This window comes from Lycorma delicatula, chromosome 2 (assembly GCF_047948215.1).
Source record: "Lycorma delicatula isolate Av1 chromosome 2, ASM4794821v1, whole genome shotgun sequence".
NCBI classification, from domain to species: domain Eukaryota; kingdom Metazoa; phylum Arthropoda; class Insecta; order Hemiptera; family Fulgoridae; genus Lycorma; species Lycorma delicatula.
Window position 1 is genome coordinate 87229237 of NC_134456.1, and position 20811 is coordinate 87250047.

The 20811-nt window shown below is 29.9% G+C and overlaps 1 protein-coding gene across 1 annotated transcript in view; it reads right to left on the minus strand.

The window, feature by feature from the left end:
- Positions 1–18713, minus strand: part of LOC142318985 (prion-like-(Q/N-rich) domain-bearing protein 25) — a 41706-nt gene extending 22993 nt beyond the window's left edge. The window contains exons 1-7 of the mRNA XM_075355730.1: positions 18619–18713; positions 18258–18380; positions 15837–15977; positions 11433–11573; positions 9178–9390; positions 5294–5419; positions 1879–2004 (exon numbers count right to left, since the gene is read on the minus strand). Of these exons, the coding sequence (XP_075211845.1) occupies positions 1879–2004; positions 5294–5419; positions 9178–9390; positions 11433–11573; positions 15837–15977; positions 18258–18380; positions 18619–18679 (931 nt within the window). The 5' untranslated portion in view covers positions 18680–18713. The remainder of the gene's footprint in view (positions 1–1878; positions 2005–5293; positions 5420–9177; positions 9391–11432; positions 11574–15836; positions 15978–18257; positions 18381–18618) is intronic.
- Positions 18714–20811: the final 2098 nt, after the last annotated feature.

Below are 20811 nucleotides of genomic sequence, written 5' to 3' on the forward strand. Positions count from 1 at the left end.
ACAAAGATGGTACACCAATATATAATACGAAAGGTAAAGTCGATAGATGGGTGGAATATATTGAAGAGTTATACGGAGGAAATGAATTAGAAAATGGTGTTATAGAGGAAGAAGAGGAAGTTAAGGAGGATGAAATGGGAGAAACAATACTGAGATCTGAATTTAAGAGAGCATTAAAAGATTTAAATGGCAGAAAGGCTCCTGGAATAGACGGAATACCTGTAGAATTACTGCGCAGTGCAGGTGAGGAAGTGATTGATAGATTATACAAACTGGTGTGTAATATTTATGAAAAAGGGGAATTTCCGTCAGACTTCAAAAAAAGTGTTATAGTCATGATACCAAAGAAAGCAGGGGCAGATAAATGTGAAGAATGCAGAACAATTAGTTTAACTAGTCATGCATCAAAAATCTTAACTAGAATTCTATACAGAAGAATTGAGAGGAGAGTGGAAGAAGTGTTAGGAGAAGACCAATTTGGTTTCAGGAAAAGTATAGGGACAAGAGAAGCAATTTTAGGCCTCAGATTAATAGTAGAAGGAAGATTAAAGAAAAACAAACCAACATATTTGGCGTTTATAGACCTAGAAAAGGCATTCGATAATGTAGACTGGAATAAAATGTTCAGCATTTTAAAAAAATTAGGGTTCAAATACAGAGATAGAAGAACAATTGCTAACATGTACAGGAACCAAACAGCAACAGTAACAATTGAAGAACATAAGAAACAAGCCGTAATAAGAAAGGGAGTCTGACAAGGATGTTCCCTATCTCCGTTACTTTTTAATCTTTACATGGAACTAGCAGTTAATGATGTTAAGAACAATTTAGATTTGGAGTAACAGTACAAGGTGAAAAGATAAACATGCTAAGATTTGCTGATGATATAGTAATTCTAGCCGAGAGTAAAAAGGATTTAGAAGAAACAATGAACGGCATAGATGAAGTCCTATGCAAGAACTATCACGTGAAAATAAACAAGAACAAAACAAAAGTAATGAAATGTAGTAGAAATAACAAAGATGGACCACTGAATGTGAAAATAGGAGGAGAAAAGATTATGGAGGTAGAAGAATTTTGTTATTTGGGAAGTAGTATTACTAAAGATGGACGAAGCAGGAGCGATATAAAATGCCGAATAGCACAAGCTAAACAAGCCTTCAGTAAGAAATATAATTTGTTTACATCAAAAATTAATTTAAATGTCAGGAAAAGATTTTTGAAAGTGTATGTTTGGAGTGTCGCTTTATATGGAAGTGAAACTTGGACAATCGGAGTATCTGAGAAGAAAAGATTAGAAGCTTTTGAAATGTGGTGCTATAGGAGAATGTTAAAAATCAGATGGGTGGATAAAGTGACAAATGAAGAGGTATTGTGGCAAATAGATGAAGAAAGAAGCATTTGGAAAAATATAGTTAAAAGAAGAGACAGATTTATAGGCCACATACTAAGGCATCCTGGAATAGTCGCTTTAATATTGGAAGGACAGGTAGAAGGGAAAAATTGTGTAGGCAGGCGACGTTTGGAATATGTAAAACAAATTGTTAGGGATGTAGGATGTAGAGGGTATACTGAAATGAAACGACTAGCACTAGATAGGGAATCTTGGAGAGCTGCATAAAACCAGTCAAATGACTGAAGACAAAAAAAAACTATACTTTACTTATATAAACTATTTACTTAAATACCTTTAGATGGGTATTTTTTTATTTTTAGCCTCCAGGACCACTGTTAGGTAAATTTTTGTAGCGTGTGAAAATAAACCTAACGGGGATTCGAACCCAGATGAAAGGGTTCTGGATCTGGGACCTCCGGATGAAAGGCCAACATACTACCATTCGCACCATGGAGGCCAGCGAGATGAGTATTAGTACTTACTTTTCAAGCAGAATCTATTGTCTGAATTGGCAACAAATCCTTGTCGACAGGTACACCATGTAGCATTATTACACATCATGTAACGTCCCACGCATTCTGTATTATCAGAACAAGGACTTCCTATTTCTATGAGAAATAAATTTTATTATAAATATAATTTACATTTTTTTGTAGAAATAACATAAATATTAAATACTAATACTAATTACTACTGTTAAATATACTATTAAATATTAATATTAACAAAATGAAGCATCTTATGGAATATTTTTTATTAATAAATAATACACACTTGCAAAGATTTTGCTGCTTGAAACATTTCATGTTACTAAAAATCTTAGTGATATGATTTTGATCATGGCACTTAGGCATGTAGGTTAAATTTCTGGATAATATAAATGATGATAAATATGTCCATAAAAACCATGCCCAAATAATTACAGGGCCTCATTTTATGACCATATCCGAAATGAAGTCATCAGATCCAACACTGCTAGAAAGTTATTGGTTACTTACACAACCTTCCTACATCAGTTATGTAAATAATTTGCCTTAGTTTGCATTCTTCTGTGAGTTTTGATTGTATATTGCTGAAGGCAAGTTCAAATGGTACATTCAGGAGATGTATGAGAAATCCATTCAGTTTTTGTAACATAAGTAGGTATTATCTGATAAAGCAATAGAAAAGCATCATTATTTTTCTGTTTTTGCCTAGAGGATGTATTTAGAATATTTTTAAATTAAAGTAGGAAATCAAGATAAAATATGGGCTTTGCATGTTATGTGTAAATCTTACTCATATATAGAAAATTTAAGACATAGCATAAAGGAATTTATTCATCTATGCTATTTGGTATTCCAGTGGTTTGGTATGTGTAAAATATCATTACAATAATTGCTATTTCTGTGTCTGAAAAATATCTTGTTTTAGTAAGAAAACATTCAATACCCAAATCTGCCATTGTCAATAATATCTTTCCCTCTTGGATCTGACGTTTTGATTCTGGCTCCTCTAGCTACATTACCAGACAATAAAACAGCTAATGTAGCAGTTTAACTTTAACATCTTTAAATAGAGACAATAATAACAATTATTTTCCAGAATGTGAAAATGAGAATTCAAAGCTCAAAGTTGAATGATTTTGTTTGCAGTTTTGATTTTGCTAAAGAAGATAACAAACTTTTATAATCAAAACTGAAAGGAACCATTGTTTCAGTGTCTTATAAATTAGATTAGGGATAATGAAAAAAGTTTATCAAGACTTTGGGCAGCAAAGCCTTTGGCTCTTGGTAAATTGTTGCAGTAAGTTTCATAAAATAAATTTTTTCATAAAATCTGGTAAATTTTCTTAATTGTTTGGAGGCAAAAGTGAAGGATAGTGTTTTGTCAGCCTGAAAATTCATCAGTTCATTAATTGATGCAACATTTTAAACACCATGAATAACCTAGAGCACTCCAATCATGGGACTTACTTAAGGGTGTCCTCAAGAAATTTCTGGATAATATAAATGATGATAAATATGACCATACTGTAAAAACCATGCAAAATAATTACAGGGCCTCATTTTATGACCATATCCGAAATGACGTCATTAGATCCAGATGCAGGCAACAACCAACAGTTGAAAAGCAGATTCAAACATGGAGGCTGAGATGGTTTGGTCATGTTTGGTGGATGAACCAGGATTGCTTACTGCACAGACTCTTCTATAGGGAAAGTCACAAATCTTGGATAAAACAAGTTGCAGATGACGTGAGGAATCAGTGAACTGACCTCAACCAGGCCAGAATCATCGCTATAGATTGTAATGCATGGAAAAGCATTGTGAGCAAAGTTCAGAATTGTATGGCACAGTAGGGTATTGGTTGCACAGCCAGTTGCTCCCTCCAGTTGCCTAGGGATCAAAGAGGAAGAAGATGAATCACTTAGCATTTAGTAAGGCCTGTTATAATAAAAAAATTTACCGCTTGAACTAGCCATGTAAACTTTTTGTATGTCCTTCGAACATATTGTGATATTCGAAACAATGATTATATTCAGAATGATCTTAATCAGACTGGTTGTATTATTATAAATGTGACACATTCATTTGGGAATCTTGACAGTGCTTTTTCCTGTATTTTGCAAAAAGTGAGTTGCATCATACACCTGACAATCGCCAAGAATATAATTGCTGGTGACTATTGAGTATGCAAAATATTGTTATGACAACCAATTTGTTCACAACAAGCAACCAAAACTCAGCTTTTGAGGAGCCCTAGACTTATGTTACAGACATATAAAAATACACTCACACTTTAAATCATTAAGTACAAAAATCACCAGAATCACTTGAGGTTATCATACTCTGGGAATTTTAGAATTTCTAACAGTAATAAATAGTGCAATAAACAGTATAAATTATTTAAATATCAGTATAATATACTTTTATGAACTATGGTTATAGTTATACAGTAATCTACTGGCTGGGATATATCAGGAGAAAATAAAGGTAATAAAGACATAAGTGATATAGTAAAAAGTAACAGAAAAATAATGCTCCTGCCACTTGCAAAAAATTAACAGTACCTTACTAGGGTATATTTATACAGACTGTACTGAGAGGTGTTGGCCAAATTAAGGGATTATTCCAACATCAAAATAATTATAAAAGTTCATATGGACAAATTGTCTAACTTGCTTCATTATCCCTCTGCGTGGCATTTTGTATTTTTTTTTCATTAAAAATGTATATCTTAAGAATGGATTGACATAATTTAATGAATTTTAGTGTACATGTACACAACACCTATGAAATAAGTAATTTTGAAAATTTACTTTGAAAATTTTAAAATGACAGCTATTTAAATTGTTTAATCATTAATAGGTCTTAAATATTAGTTTTTCGAATTATGTTTTATTGGATAAAATTTTTTTCTTAAGTAATTTATTGTGGACAAAATTATTATACCTCATTTGTTCAAATAGGTTGATAAATAGCTGATTGGCTGAAATTGTTAAAGTGGTTACAAAAAATTAAGGTCTGACAATTTTGACCCATTTCACCTTACTAATAATAAAAAATATTTTTAATTCAATAAAATGTTTGATTAAAACAGTACTAAAGAAAAAATAAGAATTATGGATAATGTAAAATGAAATTGGAGCTATCAGAATTTTTAAATCTTGTCTTGGCACAGAGGAGAATGGAGACATTCTCCTCACTGAAAGGAATCTCTGCCTCTGAGGAGATAACAAGTTATAACAGACAAGTAAGATGAAAACTATCTAAAGAATTTTAATTATTGCGAACTAGTATTTTAGCATACGATAAATAACACATGCATTAATACATAATTATTAAATAATTATATAATTATAATATGTAATATATGTATAATTATATATATGTATATAAAATTATTTTGTAATACCTGGGTAACAAGCATCCAAATCATCAGAGTTATAATAACCTGGAAGGCATAAGCATTTTTTAATTGAACTGCAATATGAATGATTAAGAAATGAGCAGTCTTCTGTAGAGTTGCAGTCCTCACCCACTGTAAAAAAAGTTATTTTTTTAATGTAGTCTACAAAATATGTAAAAATGTGTGTCTACAAAATAAAACAAAAATTTTATTATTTTCATAATAACTTTGCATGTGCATTTGTGTATATTTTAACAAGGAAGATTAGATGAATGAGGTGATAAAATAAAGGAAAAGTACCAGACCTGTGCCAGAAATTGAATCTGAAATAGTTGATCTAGATGCCAGCATACTAACTAGGTACATCTACTCGCTAGGCAGTTAAACATTTTGTTGAACAGCATAATAAAATCCGATAATTATATTGTTACAAAATTATTAAAAATTATCTCAAGAAATGTGCAGATTGTAATAGAAATGTTTAAGATATTTCAGTATGAGGGAATGACAGTGGGTCAGGAAATTTAATATGGAAAAGACAAAATACTTTAAAATGGCAACAAAGGAAGGTAGAAGACTAATTTGAGAAATATCATTTGATGATGTGGCAGTTGAAGCAGTAAAGGAGTTCAAATATTTAGGAACTATCCTCAATAATGAAAATAGATTATAAGTTGAAATAGAAAGCTTGATACCGGCTGGAAATAAAGTGTATTTTGTCAACCTGAAACTCTTCAGCTCAAAGTTTGTAACACGCAATAGTAGCACCAGTGAAAGTAAAACAAGTATATACTCGTATGAACCATTTTCAAACTACATGAAAATTGTTCTTCCTAAGGACTTTTTGGAGCTTATGTAGCTCTTTTATTGAAGTCACTAGATGTAGTATTGTTAATGGCATTTGTCTTCAACATGTTATGACCTTTAGTTGCAGTTATATTATACATACACTCTATGTTTGTATTTGTTCATTAATTAATTAACTAAAATATTATTAACACTTTTATATTGTTGTTTGCTGTATTTTTTAATCGGTTACAAAATGAGTTCAGTGCTATTGTTAACATATCGATTTTATATATACTTTAACAAGTACAGAAGCTTCCAGAAAGAAGAAAGAGAAAGAAAATGAAGAAAGAAGAATCTAGAAGGAACGATGAAAGAATTCTTTGTAGAAAAGTATAGAAATTGCAGACAATGGAAATTATTATGCTTGAATAATCAAAAGGATGAAATGGGTACTGGTACTAGCATGCAAGGCTGTCAAATGTCTAATTATATTGATCAAAATAACATGATCAAGTGTAGTTGAACCATTGATGCCTCCTCGATGAAGAATTGCCTATACATCAATTCTCCTCAACTGCAAATTTAGATGTGTTTACTGATAATTTTAAATAACACCAAAATGACATTTACATTGTACTTTGGTACAGACGACATCTCTGATAAGGATCCAAATTATGATCCTGAAGAATCAGAATGCAATTCCTCTGAAGAAGACAGGAAAAAGAAAATGACACAGTTAAGGAATGGTGGTTGTCAAAACACCAGTAATGAGTCAGCAGCTGCAAAGCCAAGGCCACAAGAGACGTGGATAAGATGAAAAATGAGAAAAGAAATCACAAATTGTGGATTGAGTTGAAAATGATCATTGATGAAGATGCAAGAGGAAAGAATTCACCTTCAAACAAGTGGCTCGATGTCAAAATTGAAGAAGTAAAACAACCTATCAAATCGTTCCAATCTTATGAGAGCCATTATGCTCGCCAACAAAATAATGAAAACAAAAAATAAATACTTACCTTCACATCTGAATTTGGAGAAAATGTATAAATTATATACAGAAGCAACAGAGAAACCAGTGTGCATGAAAATATACAGAAAAGAATTTCATGAATGAAATTAAAATTTAAAAAGCCACATCTAGATTCTTGTCACACATGTGATAAGTACGTAATGATGTGTACTGCAAACCCTGATTTAGAAAGAGAAAAAATTTTAAAGAAACTGATTTACATCATGAAGCCCAGGAAAAAGCATATGAGGATAAAATGAATGACAAGTAAACCTAAGGAAAACAAAGAATTGAAATGTTTTACATTTGACTTTCTGTAGTGTCTTCCTACATCTGACAAAATCATCTGTAACATTCTATAAATGCTAATTGTGGATCTACAATCTTGCTGTACATGATGAAACTGGGAAAGCTACGTGTTACATGTGGCATAAAACAGTTGGAGGACAGGGTGGTAATAACGTTGCATCATATCTATACAAACATTGCCAACACATATGAAACAAGTGATGTTTTATTCAACTATGTGTGGTGGACAAAATAAAACCTTAATTGTGGCTGCAATGTTTAATTTTGCTATGAAAGAAGTTACAAACTTGGAGTTAATTGAGCTAACTTTATGGTACCTGGACACAGTTACTTGGAGGTTGACACTGGACACTCCATTATTAAAAAGAAGAAGAAGAAAACTAACTTGGAAATTTACCATCCACATGACTGGTACCAGTTAGTATGATCAAGCAGCAACAAATTCACTGTGATGGAAGTGACTCCGAAAGACATTATAAATTTTTCTTCTGTTCTGAAAGATCCAATGGTATTAAGAATGAAGGATACAGATGGAAATACCTTCAAATGGCATGATGTTGTGTGGTTTCAATCTAAAAGAGAGTTTGGTTTTTCAAAAAATCATTGAACGAGAATGAAGATTTTAATACAGCAGTGTCAATGAAAAGAAGAAACGGCTGCTTGAAGGGGTTTTCCTGTTGCCTATTTTAGACAAACCACTTCCTGTATAAGTGATGAAAAGAAGAAAAACATGCTTTTGTTGCTGGAATTAATCCCCCAACTAAAATTGTTCCATCAGTTTTATAGGGACTTAAAGTTAATGAAACTATAAAAGACATGACCTTGATCTCATGGAATATTATGTAGTGTTTTAATATATTATTACTTCTTTATTTTATCATACTGTATTATTTTTTTATTTATTAATCAAATAAAAATTATTTTATTTTTTAGACCATGATAATTAATGTTTTGAAAGAACTGAATTAATTGTTTCATGTATTTTTATTTTTTTAATTGGTAAAATCATTCGTTTAAGATGGGTGAAATCAGTTAATTAATTTTCCTGTGTTATATCACTTGTCAGTTTTTTAAAAAAGAAAATGGACTAAACAAAATTTAATTTAATTGGTGAATGTTAGCCAAATAAGTTATTTAAAAACTCTAGTTGACCCAAATAAGGTTCAAAAATGATGATGAAAGAAAAATGTTCTTCCTGTAAAACTACATTTTTTGACTTAACATGCTTTTATCTTCCATCCAAAGATACATTCAACGAAATTTTCAGTAAAATAGAATCTTGAAGGAATATATTAAAATTCAAAGTTTTATTAAAGAGTGGTCACATTGACTTGTGTGCATATGACATTGACAAGTTTTAAGATTCATTAACTGTTGCACTTGTTTTGTTTGATTACTAGCCTCTTTTTTTATTATATTTCTATTTATCCTTATTCTTTTCTCCCCCTCCCAATATCTGGTTGCTTCACATAAATCTAATAATTTAAAACGGTAACCAATGATAACTCTGCTGCATGATAACTTACTTAATAATTATTTAAATAAAACAAATTGTTACTTAGATTTGTTACTTTATATGTAACAAATAAATAGACTATAGTAATAAATCATATTTATCACATTAACTTTATTTTTTGATTTAAACAAAATATTAATATAATTATGACTGAGCTATTGATTACTATAAATCTGATTTATAAATGTTAAGCTTTTCTAATAAATAGATTTGACTTCACTATAATTTTAAAACTCTGGGGATTTTGAACATATTAACATGACATACCTTTAAAAGTTGCATATTTCATATTATCATTTAATTTGTTCATATGTTTTAAAACACTTCTTCTGTCATCAAACTCTTGTTTTTTTCCATATGACTCTAGAAATGTTGGTGGAGTTGGCTCTGTTGTATTCTTGTAATCACAAACACGAGCCATTGTACAAACTGCATCATCAAAGTGGCAGTCTTGAGCTATTCCACATGGTTCACCTGGTGCTGTGTGATAGAATTTATTATCTGAATTAGTAAATATTATTAAATTATCATAAAAGAATTATTATTAAATAATAATAATAAGTGATCTGCCCAAGTACAGGTTTTCACATCGCTGCCCTCTATTCTGCTCGATTCTGTGCCATCTGTTTCATTTTATAATAACTTCCTTCCCTTTTTATATTGCCTATCTTACTACTTAATTACTTTGTCTTATAACTAAAAATCAACTTATTTTTTTCACTTGATGATGATGATCAGTTAAGTACAAAATTTTATAAAACAGTTTAAATACAGTTGTTCATATCAAAGATTAATGTGATGTAATGATTATATTATTTAAAAAAATAAAAATAAACATTTTAAAATGTTGTAAAAAACAGTATTTAATTCATTTAACTATTATAAGTTTACTTAGTGGTGGTAAAATGGAATGGTTAGGAGTGCAGTGTCTCATGTACAATATAAAATGAGGACAATAAGTGCACGTTCCACTTAAATAATAAACAGATATCTAGTTTAAAAAAAACACATTTTTGAAAAATATTTTAATCCATTATTAAACTGTTTTAAAACAGAACAAAGTAGTTCGTTGTTAACTGTTATTACATACCCTACTATGCTATAAAGATAAGGGATATAAATAATAAAGGAATTAATGAAGCAATTGTAACCATAACAGAAGAGTTCGGGTATGGGCAGAAGGTGAGTATCAATTGGACATTTGCCAAGTGATTAATGGTACACATACTGAAATTTATTAGTTAATGTAAAAAAGCTGTTTGAGATGACTCGATAAATAAACATCAACTGTAAGTATTTTTGTTTTTATTTAATCCATGTTCAAAACCCTACCATTCTTTTATGAAGACTGCATATAATTAATTAAATTGTAGCATATATTTATATACAGAGAGAGAGAGAGAGAGAGAGATAATTTTGCAGGACCATTTGTAAGCACTGCATTGTCTTTTTTTTAATATTCAGATATATAACTTCAATAAAACTTAAAATCTTAACTGTGCAATATTATACAGTATTATGTGTTAAGTAATACTGTTTTTGCAACTTCTGTTACACTTTTTTGCATTAACATTAATCTTGTATGAGTGATCATTCTTGGGTATTTTTTTTTAATTTGAATATAAATAAATGAAATGATAGATGTTTATAATTTTCAAGTCAAATGACGTAAAGATGGTTATTACTTTTTTTTTTAAAGACAGTTTTCAAAATATTTTAGAACTGCATTGTATTACATGCAGAGCAAACATCAGGATAAAATGTTTTGGCAGTTGTAACTAGAAAACAAACTGTTTCTGAACATATGTTTGTAAGATTTTCTTTCTTATTTTTAACTCTAGAATCAGTTTGCTAAATTTAAAAACATTTTTTCTTTATTCTTTTGCTTTTTAATAATTCTCTCAATACAGTTTTTATAAAACTGTATATTTACTACTAAGTACTGTATAATTACTATTTTAATTATTATAAAATCATGTAGAATTTTTATAAATTCTTTGTTGTAAAATCCATTTTCTTTATGTATGGGTTGTCTTTTTAGTTTAACTTCCTAATTAAAAAATCTGTTGTTATTGTATTATGTTAAATAATGCTCCATGTTACTTCTTGTATTACATCCGCAGTTAGTTTTAATTAAAAAAGAGGGATCATTTTGGCTGTACCATACCACTTTTGTAATACAAACTATCATAAAAGCCAAGAGTTAAATATGGTATTAATGTAAACATATTTGAAACTTCAACCAAATATATCTGAAAATGATATATTATCTTATAAGTCTTAATTTCTTATAAAAATACATTTTTTTTGCTGCTATAGTTCAGTTGAAAGAAATACTGGGTAACGTACACTACAATAAATTCTGAGTACAAGCTTGGAATTTTTTTGTAGTTTTGTTTGTTTTTTTTATTACGTAGGCTGAATTCATTTACTAAGTAATTCAGAAGTTGAAAGATGTATTCAAAGAAATGATTATCTACCATTAAAATAGCTAATTTTTATTAATTTTGTATTTTTATTACCATAACTAGCTCGGCGACATGCACTGTATTCTCGCTGGTAATAACCAGAAGAACATTGGCATCTTCCATCTATGCAACATGTCGCTTCAAAGTCATAATTAGAAAAACAGTGATCATCATTTCTGCATGATTCTCCCAATCCTGAAAGTACATATTTATAAAAACAAAAAAAATTATAATTTATAATCTTCCAGCAAATCTAAATTTCAGTATACTTTGCAAAAACGCAAGTTTAGTTGCATTGGCTATGGCTAGATTTTGATTTGGGTTGCAGGAAATGGTAATAACCAATTTTACATCTCAAGAGAAACATCCTGATACTAATTATATATTAAATTAATTTTACTTAAAAATTCTTGAACTATAAAAATAATCCAGAAGATCTCTGAATTTAACCTCCAATTTATTAATTATTTAAAGTGAACATTACACGAACGAACATGACAAACTGAAACATATTTATTAAGTTTAATACATTAAAAACTGATGTGATAACTTCAATTGCTTTAGGTTATCTTCAGTAACTAAAGGGGTTTTAAAACCCTTACATCAACTTATATTACTGGTTGAAAAGTATGTTAGGTAGTAGAACCATGAAGTGTAGATAAAAAAATTACTCATCTTATGCTTTGGTTCTGATGGTAAAAATGCACTTCATGTTTCAAGTTCATCATTGCAAAGAGATTAAGAAATTACATATTGGTTTTTGTAGCATAAATGAATGTATCTATTGAATATAACTTAAGGGCAATTTTAAAAGATTTTCTTTAAGGGGAGATGAAAAAGGGATTCTAACATGAATAGACAGTATATGTATTGGATATTACAATGTTTGTAATATTAATATACCTTAATGCAAATGAACATTGCATAATAAATTTATTAAAAATAATTTACAGTTTGTAATGATTAACAATATTCAAGCATCCAATTTTTGCGCAAAATTATGCAATTCTCAGTCAAGGAGCTTTTTTCTACCTTCAATGAAGGAAGGGAAATCTTTAATTAACCTTAAGTTTTGCAGGAAAACTTTAGTTATAGATACTACCACTGATCCCCTTACTAAAAAAAACTTACTAATAAATCTGGTTTACAGTACAGTCACCAGTTTCTTTCTCTTTCCAACTGAATCTGGAAGGCATTCCTCTCCTTATTCTTCTATTTTATTTTTTGTTGCACTGAATATGCATGATAAAATTAATGGCCACTACTGGTGACATTTAGGAGTGAGAATACTGATTATGTAGCTCGAGGACCACTGCTACATTTTTTTGCTTCACAGTGAATTAAAGTTCAGTAATGTTGAAATAAAACATATAATAAAATATTTTTAAAAACTTACTTCAAAATATTTTCAGTCATCTTTGCAACCATTCTTAATGATTGGTGCTGAGTTTTCACATTGCTGTTCACTCATATATAAATATATCAAGATGCGACCCTTCTTTGTGTAAGCATAGAATATCTAAGTTATTGTCAGTTCTCATGGATTTGTAACTCATGCAGTTGGGGTGGTTAACAAATATTGACTCTATGTTGCTGCATAAGATTTTTTATGTGTTCATTGTATCTTTCTTTAAAACTGCATCCTGTTTGGTTAATGTAGAATATTGTGCAATTGGAATGGTTTAGTTAATGCAATATAGGTCCACTGTGTTAGTTTAATGAATTTGTTTTATGCATAATAATTTGCTTTCTTTTAACAAAACTAAGCATATTATTATTTTTACAGAACAATAGAACAATTCTACTTCTTCAGTAGAATGAACTGTAGCAGTAGCACTGCAGGAAAATCTAGTGCTGATTGAAAGGACAATTTCCCAACAGTTGGAGTTTTAAACAAATTTTAATTCTTTTTAAAAGTTAGTTTTGTTTACTTTTCTTTCATGTTATGACAGATGGTTTTTATTTTAAGTTCAGCATACAATTTTTTTTTTTCAGCAAATATGCTGGAAGCTTTTGTGTGGGGATATGATAAAAAAATTTTATAACATGAAAGATGCCAACCCTGAGTAGGATTTGAACCTTTTATTTTAATAACTTATAAATTATTATTATTTTCATAAATTATAACATACCTAATGGACCAACACAAAATTTTCATCATGAGACAGCAGGAAATAAGAAATACTGACCAGCATCATGGTCGGTGTGACTTATCGGAAAGATATCCTGGTAGGAATCTCAAGGATATAAGGCTTACAAAGGTATACCTGGGAAGAGAGTGATGATAAGTATCCCACAGTTTGAAACAGGCTTTTTGATGAGCCTCAAAATAATAAACACCAAACAAGAATTCAAGTCACAATCCCCAAGAATCTCAACACTCACCCTAAAAGCATCTAATAAAATATATACCATAATAAACACCCATGCCCCCCCCCCCCCCAAATAATAAAAACAAATCTCTAAAAGACGGTAAAGAAGCAGAAAAGTTCTGGGACCTACTCAACCAGACCATAAATAACATCCCAAAAAATCATGTTAAACAACTAATTGGAGACTTCAATGCCTCAACTAGGCAGAGAGAGAAGATACTGCAACATCATCGGAAAATATTACGCTAAAAAGAGAGTGAATGAAAATGGACAGACTCATTGATCTCTGCAGAAACCGTAACCTAATCTCAAAATCCACATATTTCAAGAGGAAACTTCAAAAACTCAAAACCTGGTAACTTCCCAACTTCAATGAAGAAGAATGGCAGCTAGAGCATGTCTTCATGGACAAACACCACCACAAAGAGAACTACAACGTAAAAGTCCTCTGAGGACTAGACACAGACTCAGATTACTATGTAGTCAAAATTAAAATTAAACTCACTCTCCAAAGGAAGCAACAAAACCAAGCCTCTAAAACTAAAAGAAAAATAGATCCTACCCAACTAATCAAAAATGAAAATTACTAAAAAGCAACCAAAAAAATAACAGTCATTGTTAAAGTTCAAGACAATAACCTTAAACAAATTGCAGAACAATTGGCCCATAACAATAAAGGCAATAAATAAAGGTTCATAACAATAAAAACAATGCGGAAATCCGAGCAGAATATTTATACTCCTAAGTTGTGAAAAACCGACGGATCTCCTAAACTTCGATAACAACCCATTGGAAAACATCACAATAAATTACAATAACACCACAATAAAAGAAGTCTACCAAGCACTGGGTAAGACAAAGAATTATAAGGTGGCAGGAGAAAATCAGACCTTTGTAGAAATCTGGAAACATGCAGGAAGACCAGCAAAAATCACCTTTGTCAACATTTAAACCAAAGAAGAACTACCAGAATACTGGACAACAGCCCTCACTTATCTGCTACACAAAAAAAAAAAAAAAAAAAAAAACAGATCTTAACAACTACAGTGGAATCTCACTCCTAGACACAACATGCAAAATTCTTTCAAGAATCATCCTAAACATGATTAGTTTACAACTGGTCAAAGAACTAGGAGAATACCAAGGAGGTTTCAGACCCTGGGGGAGCTATCCAGACCAGATCATGAGTCTCAGGCTAATAATGAATTACAACAGAAAAAGAGTCAGAGACATGGTGATAACGTTTGTAAACTTCAAGAAAGCATGTGATTGCATCCACAAAAAATCCCTGCTAAAAATTCTAAGGCATCTTGGACTATATCCCAAATAAATATGTTAAAACTAACCCTCACATACAAGTCAAGTAAAATTCAGAGACAAACTCTTGGAACCATTTAAGATTAAAATAGGACTGTACCAAGGCAGTGGATCTCACTATTAGTATTCAACTGTACTCTGGAAATAGTAATGAGGGAATGGTTCAAAAAATACCCCCAAAAATAAGGCCAAAAATCAAAACAAACTGTCTTAGTTTAGCAAACAACTTGGCACTGCTAGCAAACAACATTGAAAAAATATTTCAACTTTATTAGAACTAAAACATTGCAGTGGTGGATTGTGCCCAACAAAGTGTCATGTACAAAGAGTTAGAACGCATCACTGATACCATGCGTAATAGAAGATTAGGTTTCTTTGGACACATCATGAGGATGCAAGATTTCAGACTTCTGAAACAGTTCAATCTCAACTCGAAAAACACCAAGACAGGATGTAGATGGATCAGAGAAATAATAAAAAATCTGAGGGAAATTGGCCTTACATCAGAAGATACCAGAGACAAGATAAAATTAAACAAAAAGATCAAGGACAAAAACACTCGCTTCATACTCACAAGAAAGAAACTCACAACATGAAAATTTTTAATATCAGAAAGGGCACAGAGATTGAAACATATGAAAAAGTACTTGGAGGACCAGAAGATCCAAACAGTTCCTTTGAAGAGACTTCGATAATGGACTGACTGAAGTGATTGTACACGGTCATAAAAAATGAAAAAAAAAATTTGCATAAATATCGCATTGCTTACCTATAGATCTAATGCATTTCCCATGCAAGTAATGGAATCCACTTGCACATTGACATTTGCCCTTTTTGCACTGACCACCTGCCTCCAGGACTGCTGAACATTGAATGTTATCTTCACACTTCCCATTGTAGCCTGTGCTTTCTAAATCATATCATATGTTAGTGAAGTAAAAGATTAAGATTGATGAAATGTTTGATTTATAAATTTATAACAGTTATTATATCCCATAAATCATTCCCAGTTCCAAATAATATTTTATGATTTTTAAATTTCAACTTAGCCCAATAATGAATAGGTAGCATGTTTGATTCTGTTATTTAGAACATTATTTCCTCTAGGTAGAGTAGAGTAACTATAAATATTCTAGTTGGGAACTGTACCTGACTTATAAATCATTTTATAATCTTAATAAACTAAAATCATTACTATAAATAACATTCCTCTGAAAACACTGTTCAAAATGGCAGAATTTTAAAATTAAAGATTCCATAATGTATCTTCAGTTTGTATTACATGTAAGAGTATCAATAATACATTTTTGGTACTGGATTGCTAAATGAATTTTACAAAAAATTGAGAAAAAATAATAAGAAACGCTAATAAAAACGTTTAATATTTACATGTTTCATTTCATACAAAATGTTTTTAAAGTGCAAACAAAAGCTGTACTTCGCTTTAAAAAAGGCTATCAATTAGAAGTGAATACCTTTTTAGGTAGATTTCATAAGAAAGCTACCTACTGTAATGTGATTCAACTTCTGGAAAACTTTGACATATCTTCGCGTTTCACATCCCACAGAGCCCAAAACCACATCAGTCTAAATGTTTATACACAATTTATATATATATATATATATATATATATATACATTTCACTTTCTTGTGGACATGATAACTGCTGTAATTTTGTGGCAATCACTTTCAAATTGATACATAAAATATAATGATCCAAAATCTCGGTTGAATTCGTTAATAGACAAAATCAGACCATGGGGATGGAAATAGGGGTGCTTTTTTGAAAAGTAAAATAACGCTATTACTTTCTTATTAAGTAAAATATGGAGTTCATTTAAAGTTCCTACTATTCTTTGGATAAGGGCTTAAAACTTGTCAAAGTAAATTTTTTTGGCCCAGGGGGTGGAAAAAATATGATTTATGCAATGGTTTTTCATAAAATTTTTCACTTTAAAGTGATGCAGTTTTTATTAGACAGGAGGCAATGGGAGATACAATACAGTTGAAGTTCCTATTGACAAACTTCCAATGGTCTGTCCACCTTTCCTAATATGAGCCACCCCAATGTGACTAATCATTTCTAGTCTCTCTCTCTCTCTCTCTCTCTCAATGGGTGATTATTAGATATTTCATTATATAAGTCTTAATTCAAGCCGAATGTTTGCCTCTGTGACTACCCTCCTGATACTTTACTATCATTATGCCTTTCTCAGTAATTAAATACAAAATTTTTCATTAATTTTTATTACATTTGACAATTACAAAAAGTACAAAAATATAAACAAAAGAGAATGTGTAAGAAGTATTTCCTTAACCAACATCAATTTGTTTTAATACAGTTTCCCCAGAAACAGTATTTATTATATTGGTAATAAAATAAGAATATTTTTGGGATTAACTGAACCTGTAGTAAAAATATTTTTTGGGACTTAACCCAACATAATCAAAAATTTATTTTATACTTTATTTTAATTTTCACTTTGTTAATTAAATTTCATCATAGAAGAAAGTTTGTTAAATTCATTACAAAATAAGCATTTTCAATTGTTCACTGGATAACAAGTTAAAAACATAAAACATTCTTAAAAAAACTAAATCCAAAACTAAAAAATTATACTCTTTCAATTGTGATTTAAATTTTGGCTTTTTGGAGTCAGCATCTATTACAATTCAATATGTTAGTAACCATTTAAAGTTTAGCACTGACTTAAAATGTCAAAATTAAAAAACTAAAAATGAATTTAAAATGTAATAATGTATTTTACGTTTTGGGTTGGTATTTTTTAAAATTAATGATTTTTGTAAATTTAACTAGACTTTTATCAATACATAACTAACACTATATAGATCACATCAGCAATACAGGTGTGCTATTCCATAGAAGAAAAGGAATTGGCCCAGGATTATCTGGATGGATCAACAGAAAGTGATAAAACCTTGATCACAACTGCATCATAAAATACACTGTTATATAAGAATTTACATAAATATTGTAAAACAATATAAGTTCATATTTGGGAATAATATTATTGAAAGGGATATTTTAAATCTGTAGAGGTTTAAATTGCATTTTGATATTATTTTATTATTATACAAGTATGTAACTACCAAAACTTAATTTGTAATTGTTTTTAATATTCATAAGTTTTTAAAAATAAAATTACATGTTAATTAATATTTTATTACCTACAAGACATGTAGTTTTATCACTATTTGTAATATAACCATCTGGACATACACATGTTGAATTTTTACACACAGCTCCTTTGGTATCACAATCCAAATCATCAGTGCAATTATTTTTGTAAGCTGCAATAACAAAGAAAAAAATAAGTAACAAGTTGTAATTAATTTTTTCTCTACTTGTAGGTCAGAAATTTATTTTATTGGTTATGTTGTATTTTTGTAAAACAGAATTCATGTTCAAGTTTCATGGATTTTCAAGTTTCTTTAAAATTAAAATAACATTTTTGTTTTATAGTAAGTTATAGAACAAATAGTTTTACTTTATAGTAAAATTATGTAACTACCTTGTGCTATATCTTACCTTTGCAAATACTTATTAATGTAACAATAACTTTTAACAAGAATATTGAGGTAATATACATTGTGTTTAATATTTGTCATTTTAATTTTGAGTACATTTGGTTTAATCTTATCATTTTTAACAAATACTTATTTATTTCAAGTATTATATATTGAAGGTTATATTTATATTTTATTTTATTTATGCTTTATATTTTATAGTTATTGTTAATATAGTAATGTTCTTATCTCCACTCTGGGAAGGAGAAACACTAGATTTTTGTTACGATATCAAAAAACTAATATTCTTATAATGTATACACAAGTAATATTTACAATATTAGTTCTATTATTATTTTTAAATGAGTCATTTGGCAAAGACTCGATCACATGAAAAAGTTCTCATTGCACAAAAACCTTTTTCTGTGTTATTTCTTAAGTCTTCATAATTTTCCATTGAGATGAAAACAATTTATTTATTTGAATTATTTGTTGAATAACCTGTTTTATTTGTTTTTCACCCACTAACTAATTGTTAAAAAAAGTATTTTTCTCAAGTAATTTCTGGCTTGTTGAAGTCCCACAATATGCTTTTTTGCAGAATATATTTTTTTTTAGAATATCTTCTAAATGTAATGTTAGCCTTTTTTTTAATGCTGTAAGTGATTTTATTCACTGAATTATTTAATTTTTTTTTTTTTTTTTTTTTTTTTTTTTGTAAAAAGAAACTGCTACAGCAGAAAATAATATTTACTCATATTATGGAATCAATTTCAAGAATACATTGAATGAATGTTTTCTTGAATGGTTTTGTTCAATTTCTAGAATACATTGACAAGAATTTAACTGCATGTAGGATTTCCAGTTTTTTTTATAAATTAGAGTTATATAGGTAGAAAGAATTTTATACTTGTTCAGCCTTACCCAGCTACTTTAATACATCATATTTCAGCAATTTAAATGACTCCTGTATTAGAAACTAGCTTTTGCAAACTATCTTACAATATAGTCATACCCCTGAGCTTCAATAAAAGAACATCTGCCTACCATCTCTGAGATAATGTCATTAAGGCTACAAAAATAAACCCAGGTGACCCGATTCCCATATAATATCTATTCAAGGAAGAAAGTGTAAAGAATGAATGAAAAAGGGGTCTGATGCCAAAGCTGTCTGGTGAACAGATGCTCACTTATCAAGTTAATTTTATTTATTCAACAAACCAGATAAAAAGGGATAATAATATAACCATAATTTAACAAAACCAGATAATATTTTGTAAATTTTCTTTATAAAGTATTCTCTGTACTTTTCATTGGCACAAACCGGTATTATTATTGCTTCTTGCCCTCTGGCCCCATACAATAGCATCAATTTTTCAAGAAGCAATTATAGAAGAGATATTTATTATCTCTATTCTTTTAGTTATTACTTTACATCTTTGCATATTTATTTCCTTTCACTTTTGTCAGGTGTTTTGTCTCTTAATTTTCATAGGCCTTTATCCATCTGTTTTTATCTTTTGATATAGCTTTTAATTTAGTTAGGTTCTAGGTTCTATGTTTTATTTTTGAAGAATTGACATGACTCAATCCAAAACTACTTGTGGTTTGGTAACTGCAACAATTCCTTCTTTGGGAAGCAGAAGCATCTACCTTGTTTAAGGGCCCTGTGCTAGATATTTCATTCTGATTGTGTTCATATAGGCAGTGATGAGTTTGACTTCTACATTCTGGACAGTATAAGTAAATATCTTAGCCATAGTTGCAATAGGATTCCTAAGAATGACAACATACCTATTGGTAGTCTAATTAGTATCAATAACAGCATATCTGTTGGTGGTGGTAACACTTTGTCTGCAGCTTCTGGCTCTTCTATTTCCTTTTCTTTGTCTTCTATTTTTGGTTTCCCAATTGTTAGAAATGAATGTCAAGGACAGGGAGATGAATACTGATCATGTCTTTGAATGTAATTCTGAAGTTTTCATGAACAAATTATTTGTGATTGAATACTTAAACTCTTAAGGTAGGTTTGTTGATTGATCATGTCTAAGACATGAAGAGGGAGATTGTTTCTCAATGAATTGTTGATAGACTTGATAAAATTAATATGGACAATTTTGTATCTTCAGAATCAAATAGTATGTATAGCCAGGTTACTAAAATTCCAGACAGAAAAATCAGAGTTGCACTGGGCAGAGAAGAAGAGTAATAAAAA